This window comes from Paramisgurnus dabryanus, chromosome 15, assembly GCF_030506205.2.
Source record: "Paramisgurnus dabryanus chromosome 15, PD_genome_1.1, whole genome shotgun sequence".
Classification (NCBI taxonomy): domain Eukaryota; kingdom Metazoa; phylum Chordata; class Actinopteri; order Cypriniformes; family Cobitidae; genus Paramisgurnus; species Paramisgurnus dabryanus.
In genome coordinates, this window is record NC_133351.1 from 19,081,247 (window position 1) to 19,101,504 (window position 20,258).

The 20,258-nt window shown below is 36.4% G+C and overlaps 1 protein-coding gene across 1 annotated transcript in view; it reads left to right on the forward strand.

The window, feature by feature from the left end:
* Positions 1-20,258, forward strand: part of htr2aa (5-hydroxytryptamine (serotonin) receptor 2A, genome duplicate a) — a 34,825-nt gene that overhangs the window by 8,183 nt on the left and 6,384 nt on the right. Inside the window, exon 2 of the mRNA XM_065251352.2 lies at positions 17,581-17,781. Within this exon, the coding sequence (XP_065107424.1) occupies positions 17,581-17,781 (201 nt within the window). The remainder of the gene's footprint in view (positions 1-17,580; positions 17,782-20,258) is intronic.

Below are 20,258 nucleotides of genomic sequence, written 5' to 3' on the forward strand. Positions count from 1 at the left end.
GTTGTATTTTTACTTGTGAGCAAAACAGCTTTGAATAAATGTGTGAGTGCGTGTGTGTGAACAGACAGGTTGAGTTTGCGAAGGTCTACAAATAAAGTCAGTGGTTTTTGCATGAATGTGACTGCAGGCTGTTAAGCAATGAGCAATGAAAGGTTATAATGTATGATACAGTGATTAAAATATATTTAAGAGGTGTTTATAAAAAATAAACACCCACATAAAAAATATTGTAATATACTTTACTATTTATTAACTATATTAAACTGTAGTAAACTGTAGCATTTAGTAGGGGAGAGCGGGGAACAACCTAATGCTTTTTGACTTTTTGGAAGTTAGATTAATCATTTTTTCCACAATCAACACACATCTCAGCTACAAATGAACACTTAAAATTTGTTTGTGGGACCTATTGTTATTGTACAATTACACAGAAAGTGACAGGAGTGCAAACGTTACAACTTAACCCATAGGTGGGGTTAATTGTAACAAACACAGGGTTTGCTGTAACACCTGCTAGAAAATTTAGTTTAAACACAAATAATTCAATCAAATTCTGTCTATATACTAAAGGTGGATATTGTTTATATATCTGCCTATAATAGATGGATATCCACACATTCATCCATCCATTATCTTTCATCTAACCATCCTTGCATCCATGCATATTAATAGATTTTTTTGAAAGGGCAACACAATTCATAATTTTGAGTTATTTCCCCTGATATTGTATTAACAGTTATCATTTTGATGAATAGTATTTAAATTGTTTTCATTTCATTATCATTGTATACCTGAGGCTTAATTGTAACACTGTGTGACAACTAACCCCGCTGTGTAAAAATGTTTTCAATCCCAGCTATCATTTACTAAGAGTTGCTGATTTGTTTCAAAATGGTGTTATGTTTTAGGTAACAAGACAGTGATTAAAATAATATAAGGTTGGATTTGGTGACTTACACACCCAACTCAGAAATCGAAAAAAAACATCAAATTAAGAAATGTACTCTTTGTTCAATATCTTAACCAAAACACATTTCACAAACATTATACAGATTCACAGGAGATCATCTTCTGACATTAAGAGAAAAATAACAAAAGCACAGATTTCTCATCCCTGTAGAAATATGGAAAGTAGCTGCATTACAATTAACCCTGCATTAGTTTGTGCCCCTATAAGGCTAATGTATACTATAATATATACAGTAGTGTTCTTGTAAGTGGTATAGCATTGCGATGTTACTGTAGCACAAAAGGTTGTGGGTTCAAACCAAGGGAACACACAAAAATGTACATTTAATGCACTGTAAGTCGTGTTTAGGATGAAATATCTGCCAAATGGGTAAATGTAATATTCTGTAGTATTAACTATAGTAAATAAATATACGGTAGTAAATATAGTAAACAATTTTTTAGTGTAAGGTTTAAAACACTATAACCTTATGGCCTGGTTTCACAGACAAGGCTTAGCTTAAATTAAGATGTTTAAGCATCTTTTAAGTATTTTGGACAAACAGATGGCAATGGCATGTTTTATGATCTGTAAGTACAGTTTACTTTCAGTTGAGACAGCTCAAACATGTGTTTAGTATTAAGCCTTGTCTGTGAAGTATAGTAATTTCCTACAGTTTACTACTATAGAAAATAAGTGTACTACAGTATGTTAGAGGGCAATAATGAAATTTATAATAACTCAGTTCTTGTGCTGAGTGATATACTGAAGGGTGTTTATGGTTGCCAAGTAACACAGCATAGTTTACAGCCACAGGTGGGCCAGGTATTAACAACTTTCCACTTGAGATTCTAAATTTTGCATTTCACATTTATGTAGAAGCTTTTATTTAAAGTGACAGTGCGTTACAAGGTATATATTTTATCATTATGTGTGTTCCTGCTAATGCAATACTCTACCAACTCAGCTACAGGAGCTATGTTTTTATCACTGTTCATCTACCCTTCTGTGAAATTTTGATTCGTGGATAATGAATGAGATGAGAAATAATTCAGGGGGTGCCTACAGTCTCCGTCGGATTTAGCTTCCTCTAATTTTTCTACTTGATTATTTCACTTTTGCTGGTGTTTATATTCCACAGTTATGAATGAAGTGACAAGGGGAGGCCAAAACAAACAGGATGAGAATACACACAGAAACTAATTCCCTAAACCTCTCGATCCCCAAAACGTCTCCACAGCAGCGCTCCGGGATAATTCCTCGTCACATCATGTCACCATGACGATAGAGTGTTCAGGAGCAACACTCAAAGCTCAATAGCCGCTGTTAATGCAGCACTGATGGTTCCCTGACACAGGTGGTCTCTGCGTTGCCACGGCGCTCATCGACTAAAAAGAGGGGAGTGACTTAATGAGCACTATGAAGGGCTAATGACGAGCATCTGTGCAGATAGAAATATAGCATTCATTTCTTTCTCATTAGGGCTATGGCCACTTCAAGTACTTGACACCTGTTTCATATGTGTAATGGCTGCTTAATTGTTCTCTATGGTTGGTGAATCTGCCCTATAGATCCAAAGAGGGGAGGTAAAATACATGCATACAATTACACATCCTTTTAACACAAACCTGCTATATATATGTGTATGTCCTTTTAGTCGCTTGTTCTGTGTATTGTGCTCTTGCATATATACACATACATCTTGTGTAGTTCAGTTCTAATTTTAGTTCTTATTTAACCTTTTCATTTAGTGTATTTTATATAATTCAATTTTGTAAGGTTCAGTACTGTCTCACACTGTCGTGTAGCATCATGGTCCTGGAGGAATGTTGTGTCACTTCATTGTGTGCAAGCTATATATAGCTGAAATGACAATAAAGCTTCTCTGACTCTGGCATAACCATCTTCCTCTTCTTGAATGTCTGTCCCTCTAAAAATCCAGAAACTAGTTGATTTAAAGGAAATAACAGTTTTTTATCCCAAACTACTCAAATTTTGGCCTTTGTTCCACAGACAAAGCTATTACAAGGTTTTAGGAGCACATATTTTTCACAATCTTAGCCTATGTGGTAAACAGTTACGCCTTGCTGTTAGGAAGAGGCTGATTTTATATGAAGAACAGCTCATCACAAGTGGACAATACTAAAGACAGGTGTAAATGGGATGTAAAACGTTTTAAACTCATCCAATTTCGACCACATTCAGAGGAAGTCTGGATAGCTTTTGTGGTTGAATGTGTTCGAACAGCCACAAAACACCACCTACTCTCCACCTATTGATCTAATGTGTAATGTATCAAGCACAATGTTTTAACATAGGACATGACTTCTAGTGCAAACACACAGTGTACACAGTGGACAAAAGAAACGTATTTCAATACTAGGTGTAAACGTGAATCTGACTCTCTCATCTACTTGTAATACAATCGACCAAAACGCATCTTAATACCAGGTATAAACAGCCTATGAGTGGCTAAAGACTTTTTTATAAGATATTTAGAGCAGTAAGTTGCCTGCCAAAGCACATTCTAATAGCCTCAATTTTAATATTTAAATTTGTAAAAAAAAAATATAAAATGCCTCAATTTTAATATTTATTAGCTCAGCTTCTTTTATGTATGTTAAAATTTTAAACAATGATAAAACATTCATTAAGTAAAATAAAATAAAAGTTTTGAATAGACTATTTCTAAAAAATAGCCCTCCAGATTGTTTTATTCATTGTGATAAGTCACAAAAAGGTTGGAGACCCCTGACTTTTTACTTTTTATTGCCATTAAAATCAAATTACTGACCCTAAACACAAGAGCCTGATAAAAATGCTCATTTACAAGAAATATGTCAGATGCACTTAGAGGGTCACTCTTTTTATACGCTGAAATTACATGTAATATCTTCATGTAGAGTGATTTTTGTCACTTGACAGCCCCTGTTCAATATAATATATTGCAGATACTAAAGTAGTGAGGTATTTATATAACTCTTTTACTTCACTACATTTTAATGCATAGTAACTCCAAAGCATTTTATTAATGCAAGCTGTATTTTTAACTTTAATAATTAAGTACACTGAAAACATAAAACTTTTACTTACTTTTACTTGAGTAAAAGTAATTAGGTACTACATTTTTATGTAATTAAGTATTAAATGAAATTTTATATGAAAACTTTATGCTTTAGAATGTAGTGAAGTGAAAGAAAAACATTCTGATAAAGTTCAGATACTTAAAAAATGTTTTTGATTAAAGAGCACCATTGGTCCGATTCAAGATTTTACATTTACTTTGGTGTGTAAGCAGGGGCAGACTGAGACAATAATTCATTTTGGGAATTTGACTTCATCCCAGGCCACCTTGGCTGCTGCCGTCACCATGTTCCACGGATCTTATAGGTTAATATAATTAGTTTGATAACAGATAGGCAGATGAATTATAAATTCAGCCACTGTGTGGGAACAAATTTATACAAATGTAAAATATAGAAAAGGGGACTGACCAACAAGTTATGTATCTTAATAGTGAGTTGTCAAGATGCAGTCTATGTTTATAGGTGAACCCTTAAAAACTTACTAGGAATACACAATGTATACCACCAAACCACAGACAAATACACAGTGACTTAAAACTTTTAAAGGGATAAGACACATTTCAAATGTTGAAATATTTATATTGTACATTAAACAAAACAAACTTAACCTCCTAATACCCGAGTTTTGGTTTGTCTTTTCTTTTTTTCAGATTTCTTCCAGACATTTTGGGGTTAGGAAGAACCAATAAATATAATAATAACCAAATATTTTTATTTGAACATGAAGCAGTGTAATTGTCCACGTTTGTGTACAACAGGTTCCAGTTACACAGAATTAAGTATTATGGTGCAAACATAAAAAACATGTCAAAAATAAAGGTACAAAAGCTGTCACTGGGGCGGTACCCTTTAAAAAGGTCCTAATACCATTTAGGTACAAATATGTATCTTTGGACTACCAATATTTACCTTTAAATTACTAATATGCACTCTTTGTGTACAAAAGTGTACCCTTTTGAAAGGGTACTGTCCCAGTGACAACTTGTGTACCTTTATTTCTGAGAGTGCACGTATGTGTATCCAGGTTTAAGGAGGTTAATAATCTATACTTTACTTATATTAATAGATCTTTTAAAAGACCCTTATTAAAAGGTGAAATGGGTGTAAAAAGCATGATTTGCACTTTTGAAAGTTTTATAATCATAAACGGAACATATCACCATTGATGTTTCGCTGTGGTTGCATGAAAATCAGGACTTGAAAATGAAAACTATTGATCTGCCTGATGCGTTCAGAGCGGCAGTAGGCTATAGGAGTTTCCCGGTAAGGACTACAAAAAGCAACGCATCACGCCAGCACCTAACTTTAAAACATGTAATCATCAATCTATAGATGCATGCTTTTACAGGTAACTTGACTGACCTGCTACCTTCTTGGTGAATATTTCTGTGATTTTGCAGCATCTCGCTGCATCTGTGACCAGGGCTTATCTTTTTATTCGCTCACTTTCTCTCACTGCTTCTCCTTTGTGTTTGCGCTGCATATTTCTCAGATATAGCCAAAAAGGCAATGCTCTGCCGCCATAAGGTCATGTGGTGGCATTTTTGCACAGCGATTGCCTGATTCATAGATTTTTAGAGGTCCTTAAAGGAGCGGTGAATCAAATACTCAATTTTAACTTGATACTTTGTTATATAAGAGGTCATCATAGTTAAATGAACATCCTGCAAGTTTCAGAACTGAAAACGTCCATGCTACTGAAATATAACAGTTTTTGGCACCAAGCCAGTTTTACAACCAAGTGTGGAATTCGAAGAAATATGACGTCAAAGTAGAATTGAAGCACCTCCCCATAGCCAAATACAACGACCACTTTTGAAGCCCCGCCCACAGCTTCGTGTGACACACGTGTGTCTCAACAATCAGTAAACATGTCTTTAAAGATTGCCAAATGTAACCAAAATGACTTTTAAATACATTTTTGAGAGACTTTTATTTTGACGCGGTGATCTGTTATGATAGAGTAACCATGGTAACGAAGTCTTGGGTTGTGGAAGAACCACGTGGGAACAACACAGAAGCTGAATACTTTAATTTGGAGGCTCGGAAAATAACATTAGGAATGCGTGGATAAAGGTTGTTTTTGAAGAAGTTCCAGCTCGCTTGGGGAGTGTTTGATTACCTTGTGTACTGTGTGGATTCACTTGTAAAGAAGCAAGTCGATGCTGGATTTGCAGTGAGACTGTGATTAAAAGCACCACTAATATTGGGTCTGACGAAAATGACACAGCAAGTAAGACATTTTACTTTATTTAAGTTTCACTATTGCTTTGTTAGAAAAGATCGCTCATGTTCTGTTGTAACATCCGTGTCTAAACACGTATGTTTGACTGTTTTAGTTTACTAAAAACATTAAATGATTAATAAAGGTGCAACACTTAACAATACGATTGTAATTTAACGGTAGAAATATGCAAAGTTAGTGATAAGGAAGGACTTATCAGCCGCAATTTAGATTATGATGCCCGCTTACTGTGTTGTACTCTATACGGTAATTTAGGCAAGTTGCGTTTGAACGGTCAAACACTCAACAAAGCTTTTGTATCATATAACTGTGGTATGCAACGTTACGTGTATCTAAAAGCAACCTCACAAGCACAATAGAAATATACAAAGTTATTGATAAGAGCTTATCAGCCACAGTTTAGAATCTGACGCGCGCTTACTGTGTTGTTTACGGTACTTTAGTCACGTCGAGTTTAAAGTTTTGTTTCTACTTTACTATACATATTGTCATTTATGTGTATCATCTTTAGCACCCATAATCTTTTGTGGCTCAAACATATATGTGTTCGGCTGCTATTTTCACACATTAATGTTTTTATAACATTTCCCCAAATGTAATGACGGGGAATGATGCCGTCCAATCATAGCAGTGGGTGTTTACGTCCAGGTCTTCAATGCGGCCCGCCCCTTCAAACGAAGCTTTTCTCCAGAGAGCCACTAATCCATGTTACAAAATAGCGTATAACTTATTGTTTTTGATGTTTTTGAATGTAAAAACCACGTGGACATTATAAGAAGACCTCAGACAACAGTATAAAACAATAAAATCAACAAATTCACCGCCCCTTTAATTTATTCATTTCATGGCCGTTTTTCAATCTGAAGGCAGCAGCCTCCGGAGGTCACATTTGTAGGTGGCATACGTCATCAAGTCTTATTTCAAAATGTTAACAATTATAAAGGTTACTATTATTTTAAATTAATCGTAAATTGTTGTATGCAATGCTCAGTTAACTTTAATAAACCAGGCTTGCGATCTCAGGAGGCTGCAGCTTTCGGATTGAGAAATGGTCCATATAGCTATATTCAGACTAGCAGCCACATGGCAGTAGCAGAGCGAGGCGATCTCATTGATTTAAATGTAGGCTTGGCGACTTCCGACTACACGAGCGACAGTAACCGTTGGCGACTGGATGGGGCGTGTCAAGTTGCGCGATAAAATTGAGAAATGTTTAACTTTATGCAAATTATGAGCGACATTCGGGAACGACTACCAAAGAGAATGAAGCAAAGGAGTTCACGTCATCCGTTTCTTGTCAGTTACTGGAGTGGACGTTCCTCATTTGTTTATGACAACCAAATATAGAAATGCCTTTTTTGAAAGACACACAGCGACAAAGTCGATTATAATGTGAATGTACCTTATCACGTCAACCTGAGCTGACTGCACAGCAGGCCAGAGCGGCCGTCATGCCACCGGAAAATGTCCCGGTTCTCCAGATGGCCAGTCTGTCCCTGTGTGTAGTGTGTATTAGTACATCTTAACAATATGCAAAGGTAAATACCCCAAAGTAAACAATGACGCGAGTTATCGTCTCCAACGTAAATCTCTTTTCTTGGACTACAACAAACACACAGATTAACAGTTTACTTCCTGGGATTGGTGATGTAGAGAAGACCAACATATCATAATTTCTCCAGCTTGGACTCACAGCCTATAAATTAACTCATGTTAGCAACCTAATCTTTTAAATATGGTAAGGAGCGTCACATTTCCGGCTGACGTCAGAGGTATTCAGACCTATCACAACGTACAGATTAGTTGGCCAATCAGGGACAGTATTGTACAAAATCCGTGCGTTTCAGGAAGACAGGGAAATTTGGAGCTACAAAAATGTTCAGTATGTGAAAAATAATGTGTTTTGTGAACCATAAACCACATGTACACATTGTATTATACCAAATACACAAAATAACGTTGTTTTTTTAGCAATGAAATAGGTGCCCTTTAAAGTAAAAACATTTACGTTGTATGGAATATAACAGCATCTACAACTTTTAAAACACCTTTTACATTCCACAAAAGAATGTCCTAACAATGTCCTAAAACAAAGCTTATTTTTTGTGTGGACTTTTTTTTAAATAAACCTTGTCATATACTATGTTTCTGTCTGCAAATATAGGTCAGATTATGCCATTAAACCAAGTTTTTTGCTAGACAAACAATGACTAAAGAGCCGGAGTGAGATAGGTGTGTGTGTACAGGAGTGGGTGATTAATTAGTCTGATAGATTCAGGGCTGCTTAACCAGGCAGAGGATGAGTTCAGGAAGGGTCAGGGAAAACGGGTCGAGCCAGTGGGATTGTAATTATCCTCGGACACGAGCGCGCACGCTCCTCATGACACATAGAGAGAATCGTTCCTGTCTTAGTCAAACATCTCCAGCGTTTTCTGTTTTAACATGGTGACACACTGAGATGAATGTAATCCTGTCCTCAGTGGCCATTTAAATCAATGCTTTCAGAATGATTGCATTCAGTATGTGCTGGCACTTCTCGAGTCTTGGCTAAGATGTATCATTGTGGTCTTTCTAATTTTACATGAAGCAAAACACTTAGGGATGTTGGGTTTGCTCGTGCGAATTCACAGTTAACAGCCCTGCAAACATATTGGGCTTTTTTTCATTACAATTGACATTATTTCAGATGTGTTTTCTTTCTTGTGAGTCCCATGGCAGAGTGTGAAACACAAATGGGCTTGTTTACAACAAAAAATACAGAATGCAGCCCCTTACTCCCATGTGTTTCATCTTGTCTGTTTCACCAAAGGCACAATGTAACCGCAGAACACCAATTCTGTTTATTGAGGTTCTGAATGATTTTCAGTGTAATCTATGGTTTTGGTAAGCACTGACTCTGCTTTTAAAGCATAAAATCTTTATGCTAAATGAATGTACTGTGTATAAAAGCTCTCAATGTCAGTGATAGACAGTCTGTATCAATATAACTATACAGTAGCTTATGGGTATCCAACATTGTTCCTGAAGGGCACCTGTCCTGCATATATTAGTTCCAACCTTACTCCAACAAACCTACCTCTAATTTTTAGGTAGCCCTGAACAACATAATTAGCAGGTTCAGGTTTGTTTGATTGGGGTTAAAACTGAAATCTGCCGGACAAGTGCTTTCCAGGAACTGAGTTGTAAACCCATGCAGTAGCTGTAATATATATAGCTATTAAGCTAGAGTCTATCACAAAATGATCTTGAGCATTTTATTCATAGTCCACTGTCACACACTTGATGTTTTCTAAGGTGCCGTTTATCTAAATAAGCCTATTATCCTGCATGTCCAGGTAATTTTTGCCTTTAATGGAGGCGTAGGCAGAAATGCACTACTGTTCAAATGTTTATGACCATTTATTATGTTTAATTTTTCCTCAATTTAGAATAATAGTAGGCTCACAAAAAACAATAAAATAGCACAACTGTATTTATGGGAATTGTGAATAAAATTAGCATATTTCACGTAGTTAGTTTTTGCTTAGAATTAGCAGACAATCCTAACTGTATGTCAAAATGGCCGGAAGTCATTAATTTTTAATGAGAGTCTGCGATGAGCTCCAGCGAGTACGGTATGAGCGTTGAGGAGAGTTGAAATCAGTTTAACTTTATTGTAATGAGCTATGACACGGTTCTGCGGCAACCGATCGAAAGGCAGAAACGTACGCTGGCAACCATTCGTAAGTCAGAAACCAAAATAAGTCCTCCACTTGAGAGGATTCCAGAGAATGCATTCGAGTGCCAGAGCGTCCACTACACTTTTTATATAGCGCCGTTGGCAGGGCAGCCAGAGCTTTTACACTCACCTAAAGGATTATTAGGAACACCTGTTCAATTTCTCATTAATGCAATTATCTTATCAACCAATCACATGGCAGTTGCTTCAATGCATTTCGGGCTGTGGTCCTGGTCAAGACAATCTCCTGAACTCCAAACTGAATGTCAGAATGGGAAAGAAAGGTGATTTAAGCAATTTTGAGCGTGGCATGGTTGTTGTTGCCAGACGGGCTGGTCTGAGTATTTCACAATCTGCTCAGTTCCTGGGATTTTCACGCACAACCATTTCTAGGGTTTACAAAGAATGGTGTGAAAAGGGAAAAACATCCAGTATGCGGCAGTCATGTGGGCAAAAATGTCTTGTTGATGCTAGAGGTCAGAGGAGAATGGGCCCACTGATTCAAGCTGATAGAAGAGCAACTTTGACTGAAATAACCACTCGTTACAACCGAGGTATGCAGCAAAGCATTTGTGAAGCCACAACACACACAACCTAGTGGCGGATGGGCTACAACAGCAGAAGACCCCACCTGGTATAACTCATCTCCACTACAAATAGGAAAAAGAGGCTACAATTTGCACAAGCTCACCAAAATTAGACAGTTGAAGGCTGAAAAAATGTTGCCTGGTCTGATGAGTCTCGATTTCTGTTGAGACATTCAGATGGTAGAGTAAGAATTTGGCATGAACAGAATGAGAACGTGGATCCATCATGCCTTGTTACCACTGTACAGGCTGGTGGTGGTGGTGGTGTGGGGGATGTTTTCTTGGCACACTTTAGGCCCCTTTGTGCCAATTGGGCATCGTTTAAATGCCACGGCCTAACTGAGCATTGTTTCTGACCATGTCCATCGCTTTATGACCACCGTGTACCCATCCTCTGATGGCTACTTCCAGCAGGATAATGCACCATGTCACCAAGCTTGAATAATTTCAAATTGGTTTCTTGTACATAACAAGAGTTGTTTACTGTACTAAAATGGCCCCCACAGTCACCAGATCTCAACCCAATAGAGCAGGGGTCGGCAACAGGCGGCCCGCGGGCCAAAAGTGGCCCGCCAGCAATATTTTCTGGCCCGTCGGATTATTTTGAAGTCCGTTTTTTTATCATTTTTTTTTTATCAAATACTACTTTTATTTTACAATAACAGTTTACAAAAATGGCCCCGTGTATCATTCCTTCATTCGTTTTTTTTTTAATCAAAACCAAAAAGAAAATAAAGAAAAACGACTTGTTTTTCTATTATTTATTTCCTGAACTAAAATCAAATGACTTGTTTTCCGAATGTGCGCTCAGATCAAAAATAGAAAAATTTATGAAAACGGGTTCGGACACCTTAGCAGACATATACCAATGAAATAATTTTAAACAGATCAGGTACTAACAGATTACATTTAAATAAGGGTTTTAATAGCAACCATGCTTTCCTGTAGGTCTCATTCGCTTACAGTCCGACTTTTGAACTTTTTCATTATTATTTTTCGCGTATAGCACACTGATAAATAATATGTATTAGATAAAAAATATTTGCACTAAATGCTGCACAAAACTTTTCCTCTATCCCAGCGGTCTAGTCCAAAAATGTGTATAATAGCTACTTAATTGTTTAATCTTAACGGGCCGCTGTTTCTCGTTCTCTTTCTCTACCAGCGCATCCGCGATCATAACTATAATAATTGCAGAGGTATGACTTCATGAATCATTTGCAAATTTACCTCGCAAATCATGTCAATGCGTCACACGTGAAGACATTAAACTCCGTGACATCGCAAATGACTGAAAAGTAATTGCAGGCTTTTAGAAACCACTACAAAATATGATAAAAAATAAACTCTTTTAATGCAGCAATATTTTAACTAGTTCGCTTTTAACGTAGATTTGAAAGGAAACAGTCCTGTGTCAATAACTATTAAAAACATATGGTTAACGGGAGTCTCCATGTCTCCATGCGCATAGCTGCAACTCCTCCTTCTCATCTTCTCTTTCACTACAAATTTTTTTTCTTCTGTTCTGTTACTTGAACTTGGGGCTCGAGCCCGACCTTAAGGTTTGACCTGCCGTCAGGTTTGAACACCAAGTCAAGTTCGTTTACCGTTAATTATTAAGACTAAATAGGCAGGCAAAATTAAAGTAATCCGCCAAAATATGGTTTTACATGTCTATTTAATTTTCCTAACGCATAGTTCTTTGATCTTTGCCTCCCTTTAAAACGTTATAAATTTGGCAAAGGAGGATTTTCAGCAATTTGTTTGAACAGCAACTCCGCAATGGTTTCGGTTTATGCTGGTTAGAAATTTGAGTGAGAGGCTTTGTCCTAAATTTATTATTTATATTATATATTATATTTTTCTCTGCTGACAGTACAATGTTAAAATAATATTTATATTGGCACGAACACAATTTTGGTATAGCATTTATAATTGTTATAGGTTACTTCATCTCTCTCTTTTCGTTAGAGACATTTGAATGTGAGATTCTGTAAACGAGATCTAACGTTAAGTTTTGCGGACCCGTCAGGTTGGAAAATAAAGCAGGTGAACAAAGAGTGTATTTTAAGCGGTTTACTGAATAGAATCTTGTGGGAGCTGGACAAAAAAAACAGTTCAGTGCAGACCTCCATTAACCTTAGGTGTGTGTGTCCCATATAAATATTAATAAAAAAAGGAATAAAGTCAAAAGTCGGACTGTAAGAGTCTTTCATGAGAGCACAAATGCCTGTAATATGTTACCACTATAGTAGCCTACTTGATCTGTTTAAAATGTTTTTACTGATATATTATGCCTGTAAAGGTGTTAAATAAAAAAAATTGTCTAATCCAGTAATTAATTTTTTGATCTGAGCACACAATCAGAAAACCCGTGGTGGTTAATTTTTTCATTTTTGTTTTTAATTTGAAAAAATGAATGAACGAATGATACACGGATCCATAACCATGTTTTTAGCAATTTTTAATGCTGTCTTTCGTTTTTAAATAGGAAATAAAGACAATGTTTCTTGACAAAAGATCAGATAGCCTAAACTAGGCTAATTCAAAATAAGACACGTAAGTGTGGGAACAGCAGCTGGCCCGCCATCTACTGGCTAAAAAAAATATTGGCCCGCGGCCAAAGTTACTTGCCGACCCCTGCAATAGAGCATCTTTGGGATGTGGTGGAACATTTCTAAAGCATGCTTTCAGCACCTTGTTGAATCAATGCCACACAGAATTAAGGCAGTTCTGAAGGCGAAAGGGGGTCAAACACAGTATTAGTATGATGTTCCTAATAATCCTTTAGGTGAGTGTATATTAGCCAGCTTCTTGAGGTCTCACTTATTGATTGAGTTCACATCCATTCTGGCTACTTTCCCTTCATTATTCAGTCAAAGTAATTTCAAAAACATTTTAAAGTATTTGATATCTTTGCACAATCATATTTGGTCTGTAAAACTAATTTAATGCAGCTATACATTCAAAGGTTTGTTAGGTCAAGAGGAGCAATCACTCAAATGACCCTAATCTTTTATACAGTACTGTACTCTACGGATGTAAGGGAATTTGTGTAGTTTGTTACAGTAGGTCTGTTGGAAATTCACTCCTTCAAAAATCAGGATATCCCCTTACAGGTAACTCCACACAAACTGTACAGTGACTCTCTGCCCATCGTTTCTCATCCTTTTTCAATAATGAGCAACGCACATTTGCCAGTCTCATAGAGACGCACACTCACGCAGCTATTTAGCATTAATGGATTATTAATTAGCCTTTGGTTTTGATGCAGCTTCTACTGTTTGAGCATCATTGAATAGCTGGCCAGCTGGCAGCAGCCTGAGAGCACACAGGACACAGATAACATCCTTGTGTCTCATAGTATATTCATAAGCACCTTTTACGTCTTGCAGTGACTGACCTTTTCCTTTATTTTGCCACTTTTTAGCATCATTGTAAGACTTTAATTTTTTATTTATGCTATGATGCATACCACTACATCAAAAGCCCACCATCTTAATATTCTCTCCAGTGACCTTCATCTCTTACATTCCCTCATTCTCTCTACTTTAAAATTTTTGTGTGCTTTATTGGCATGACAAAATTGTACATTTGTATTGCCAAAGCATTTGCAGCAGGGCTGCGAACAAGTAGTGCAAATAAAAATGTAAAATATAAGTATGATGTGCAGAGTAAACAATTAAATAGTAAGTTATGGAAATATAGAACATATTTACATTAAAGGGATAGTTCACCCAAAAATTTAAATTCTGTCATCATTTACTCACCTCATTAGACCAGTTTGAATTTCTTTTTCTTTCTGATGAACACAAAAAAAGACATTTTGATAAATGATGATAAGCCAACAGCTGGTGGAAACCATTGACTTCCATAGTAGGATAAACAAATATTAGGAAAGTATTGTGACAAATGATGATGAAGATATTTTAATAAAATTACCACAGAGTTGACAGTTCCAATTGAATTCCATAGGATTTGTTTTCCTATGGAAGTCAATGGTTTCCACCAGCTGTGTGCTTATCATCATTTATCAAAATTTCTTCTTTTGTGTTCATCAGAATAAAGACATTCATGCAGGTCTAAAACAACATTAGTGATTCAATTAAGACAGAATGTTCGGTTTCTGAGTTGTGTGTGTAAGATACCAAAACCAATGTTATGTCATATAAATCAGTGTCTTGTTGACTAAAATATAGCATCATTTTAAAATGTCTGCAGCTCTTAGCAACTTTTTTGGTAGGCTTGAAAATATATTCACCCACCTTAGCACTAACGATATGAAAACCGCTAACGTTAGCGTAATTCTTGCCATTGTTTTAAATAGGCTACACACAAATGATTGCTGCCTGCCAACAAAATAAATGTGCCTGTCTTATCAAAAATTTAGTCCAATAAATTTTTGTTCATATCTTGAATTTTTTTTAATAAAGTCACGTCAAAGATTTAAATCATAATGAAATGAAGGGCTAAAATCAGACTTTGATGCTCATTTTCTCAGAATTTGATTTTGAGACTTTAGTATGTTTTTTACAGACTATAGTCAGATATACATGTTTTTTAGTCAGATATACATTTTTTTTGTCAATTGTGCTGCTTTTTCTCACATATTTAGACATTTATATCCATTTATAATTGACTATGGTTAGATGAGGGGTGAATAGTGTAGATACCTGTCTATTATAGACAGATATATAAACAATATCCACTTCAAGTGTATAGACAAAATAGTATTAAAATATTTGCCTGCAAACTTAATTTTTAGCAAGTGTTACAACGAACCCCCTGCCTGTTACAATGAACCCCATGGGGTAAGTTGTAACGTTTGCACTTATGTCATGTTTGTTGTAATTGTCCAAGAATGGTAAGTACTAGAAACAAACTTCAGATGTTTATTTATAGCAGAGATGTGTGTGTAGCTTGTGTAAAATATAATGAATCAAACTCAAATCTATTTTTAATGATTGAGCCAAAACCAAAAAGCGTTAGGTTGTGTCCCGCTCTCCACTACAGCACATACATAAACTACATATTGCATTTAATGGAGACATTAAAGGGCCATTCAGACTGTAATGATAACCATAACGTTAACTATAATGATAACTATATTAGCAACCACACTACCGGATGATAATGATAATGTTATGTTAATTTGCTCGCGAGACGCAGTACTCGCACAAATAATTAACCTTCAATGGCATTAACTAATTTAGCAAATTTCCTTTAATAAAAACATTTGTAATGTCCACATGTCATTACATGTATAAATATGCTGTTCTTGTTGCATTTACAGCAGCTATAACTAGCAAATGTCTTCAACACACTGCGTTTCCCTTATCTCCAAACAGTGAATCTAGTTTGTATAACCTAATATCTTACCTTTTTGTATAGTCAGTGTAATAAAATAAAAACATTATGAAGTCAAATTCACTGCAACATCGCTGGACACATAAAGTAATTTTATGTAGGACCTCAGCAATGAGCTCCACAGTGCCAGTTGCAAATTTAAATAGATTTGACTGGCTGTCATTGGTTTATCGTTCATCAGTTGGAAAAAAATTGCCCAGCAAGTGATCCCAACAATTTTGTTCCTTGTGTCTTTATTGTTATAGTTGTGGTGTAAACTCCACTATTTTTAAACTATATTTTTCATACTTATAATGAGAACGGCCCTTATATGTCTCTTTCTGTGTCTCCTTCTTTCTTTCTCTCTCTTTCTCACCTCATGCAGTTGTGCCTGTGTGCGTGCCACATGTATTTATTCATGAGTCGTGAAGATGAGGATCATAGTAAAACAAATCTATCTTTAGCTATACTGTGTCACAGGTCTTTTTTACACCTCTGTAGTGAGTGAGATCAGAAGTGCGTGGGAGCTATACAAAGCTAAGATAACGTTATTTACTCATAGCTTAGATCTTTTCTGCTGCTGTGTATGCACTGACTTCTGCTTTCAGGCTGCTGAATTGAACTATGAGTTCTTATAGAAATCACTCTGCTGTCATTTGAGTAAAAATGAATGCATGTAAAGCAACCGTGGCTCTGTTGGCACCCTGGTGTCCTATTATATGAGTGTTTCTGAAGCGATAAACTATTGTGTAAAAAAGAATCTAGTATACAAAGTATACAGTTTCAAACTGATATCCAACAATTTACATTTATTAATATTATTTGTTTGTTTTTGTGATTGATGTCATACTTTTGTACTGAAGCTCTGTGCATTCATTCACACATGTATTCTGTCCATTCTCTCTCCCATTTTCTATAGCTCCTCCTCCTGTTTTTCCTACACTCGTCTCTTTCTATTTGTTCTACCTCATTACCTCTTCCTTTGAAAGACTATTTCCTTAGTGGCACAATTTTCTTTTCTGCTCTTTCAGCTTTGCCTTTGTGCTTTTTCAGTCTTTTGTCATGGACAGAAACATCCAGTGGCAGCACTGCTTTCATAAGAATGTACCTGCCAATAAAAATACTAAAAATATATTATTATTTCAGTATTTTGCCACATATTGGTATGTGTATTATGTCCAAAGTGACAGCAGTGTTAAGAGTGAATTTCTGTTTCAGTAAGTCTTTTTGAGGACGATCATTTTCTGCCTGACTGCCCTGAGCAGGGTGAACTAACACTTATCCACTCTCGGGACAAATTCTCCACCAGTCGCTTTGGGCTGTTTAAACACATTTACATTTACAGTATGCATTTGGCAGATGCTCTTATCCACTGTAATATACAGAACAGTGCATTTAAGGTTTACATTTTAAATGTTTCTTTGTTATTTGGAAATTCAATCTAGCTGTTGATTGCTTCATGCTCTACCAATCTGAATAAAATACAAACTTAAGACAGTGCTATGTACAAATGTAACAGCTTTGTAATTGGATGACTCAAAATGCATTCAGCCATTGTCAAAAACTTTAGCTTAGTGGATGAATGCATGTCAATCTTTCTAAACTTTTTCTATTTTAAATTTTATTTAACACTTTGTGTTTATCTTTAGGTTACTCGTGGCCCCTCCCTGCTGCACTGTGTCCCATGTGGATCTACCTGGATGTTCTCTTTTCTACTGCTTCTATCATGCACCTGTGTGCCATCTCCCTGGACAGATACGTGGCCATACGCAACCCCATCCGACACAATCGATCAAACTCCCGTTCTCGAGCCCGGGCAAAGATCACTGCGGTCTGGACGATCTCTGCGGGTAACTGATGCCAGTATTGTAACACTACTTTGTGAAGTTCTTCAACAGAACAGGCTGGCTGATGAGTCATGTATCTAATCTAATGATAACATACTGTAGTATTAACCACTGACTCTGATGTCCTTGTTTGTGTATAGAGGCATTATTTTCAAATCAACAGCAAAGCACAGAAAGTCTTTTGACGTTATTAGATCTGGGTGCTTGAATTTGAATCACTTTTGTGACTGTATAAATCACAGGTAATAAACTCCCATTCCTGTCATTCTCCAAAGGAAAGGCACCAGATTATAGAATAATGAGAGAGCGAGCGAGCGAGAGAAAGAGAGAGAGAGAGTATACAAGTTATGTATCTGTAACTATAATTGCAAAAGCATTCATTTATGTTAGACTGGTGCTGAGAAGGGCAATAATGGAAACTGTTTAATAGTGACTGCAAATTCATCAGTATCCAGCTGATCACATTAACAGAGCACCACATGGAAGAAATAATTAAATAGGAATTATAAATACATTTCATCTTTGCAGGTCTGGGTTATTGAATATTGGTATTCAGTTTCATCATATACTTTCATCGAAATACATTGATATACATTTTTAGAATGACCCCAAGTTCACCCAATCTTTACACCCGCATGCAGAATGGTCTAAAACAGAGATGATAACCAATATTTCATTAAGTGAATGCCACTGTGACATTTACATCATTGTAAAGCCAAAAGCAAAAGGAAAGCAAAACAGTGTAATGAGACGCATATATAATCCAAAGCAATAAAAGTGAGGTCAACAGAGACCAAAACAGCACTATCTTAAAAATATTTGCTCAAATGAAGCTGTATTAAACAGACCCGATGCACTTTAAGACAGAAGTTCCCAAACTTTTCATTTTGCGACCCACTTATGGTATAATGTATCTCAGGACCCCCCACATTTTTTATAGAAATATACAAATACATTTAGGAATACAATAAGAATTTGTTATTTTTTAGAAGACAAACGTTATTTTCATTGTCATTGTATAAATTAAATGCGAGTTAAATTGCAATCCCAAAATTCCTGATATCAAAACCATTGTCATTAAATGTCATTAATAGGACAAAACTATTTTTGTGTCATTCAATTAAAGTTTATCTATATAGCGCTTTTCATAAATGTAAAATCGTTTCAAAGCAGCTTTACATTAATAAAAGCAGGAGAAAACAAAGAAAAATCGGTAACACAAGTAGCAGAATACAGTGGCTAAAGGCCGGTGCAAACTGTGAGATTTCAGCCATAACTTAGCTGTCTGGGACAAATTTTGAAATCCTACAAGATTTCTGGAATCCTAGGCTAAAATATGCCGTCTTTGATCAAAGACGTCTTAGACATGTTCACAGACAGCCAATTAATGACTGTTGTGATCAAAATTATTCTCTGACAAAATTCTGGCAGTGTCAGAAATTTAAAGAGACACAATCCTGCTGTGTGACATCTCCCTACGACAACCGGCAGATCAAGAACCAATAGAAGCATAGAAACCGATGACGCAATTAGTGCGACAACAACAAACCAACACAGACAAATGTCGAAAAGAACCAGGTGGACTGTATAGCAGTAGGTGAAACTTGTGGAGTTTTGGAGTGATAAAGAGTGCTTGTACAACATGTCATCTCTACTGTATCATGATGATAGGATAAAAAAGGAAGAATCGCGTGTGTTTGCCCAGCTGTCGCCGATCGATGGCGTAAAATTGTGTCCGAAGTCTTTCAACTTGTACAGTCTGACATTGATGGAAACTGAGATCATAGTGACATGGACTTAACTAAGATCTTGATCGCACAGTGTGGCAAACAACAATCCTAAAGGACTTGCACAGTGTACACCGGGTTTAAGATTAAACCGTACTAGCGAACTAGTAGTAATGCTACGTAGAGAAGAGAGTTCTAAGTAAGCCAATGTCAGCTGACTCCCTAGGGGTTGAAAAAAACCCTAATTTTAATAGAAGGAAATGTCCTATAGAAAAAAACTCTTCAGTGAGAGCCAGACATAGCTGATTATATAGAGCAGGGGTGGGCATGGAGGGCCACTGTCCTGCAAAGTTTAGCTCCAACCTTAAAGGACAAGTTCGGTATTTTACACTTAACGCCCTGTTTTCAGATTGTTTATGATGAAATAGAAAAGTTTTGACTGAAATTTCGACATATGCGGCTGCCCCGAGAATTTACGGGTGTTTATTGTATCACCTCCCACCTCTACAATGGGTTTATAGGTGCACTGGAACAATCCTTCCTAAAATGCATTAAACTTTCGTTTACAAAGACGTGAAACTCATTGAGTGGTCAGGGGAGCTGATATGCTCACACAAAATCGCTGCAAAATACGCATTCCAACAGGTTTTATTGTAGTTTTTGTCTAACTCCATTGACTTGTATTAGATGTGCTGTGAGGTACGGTATTACTCCGCGCCGGGAACTTTGTTTCTATTCTTGCAATTGGCAAAG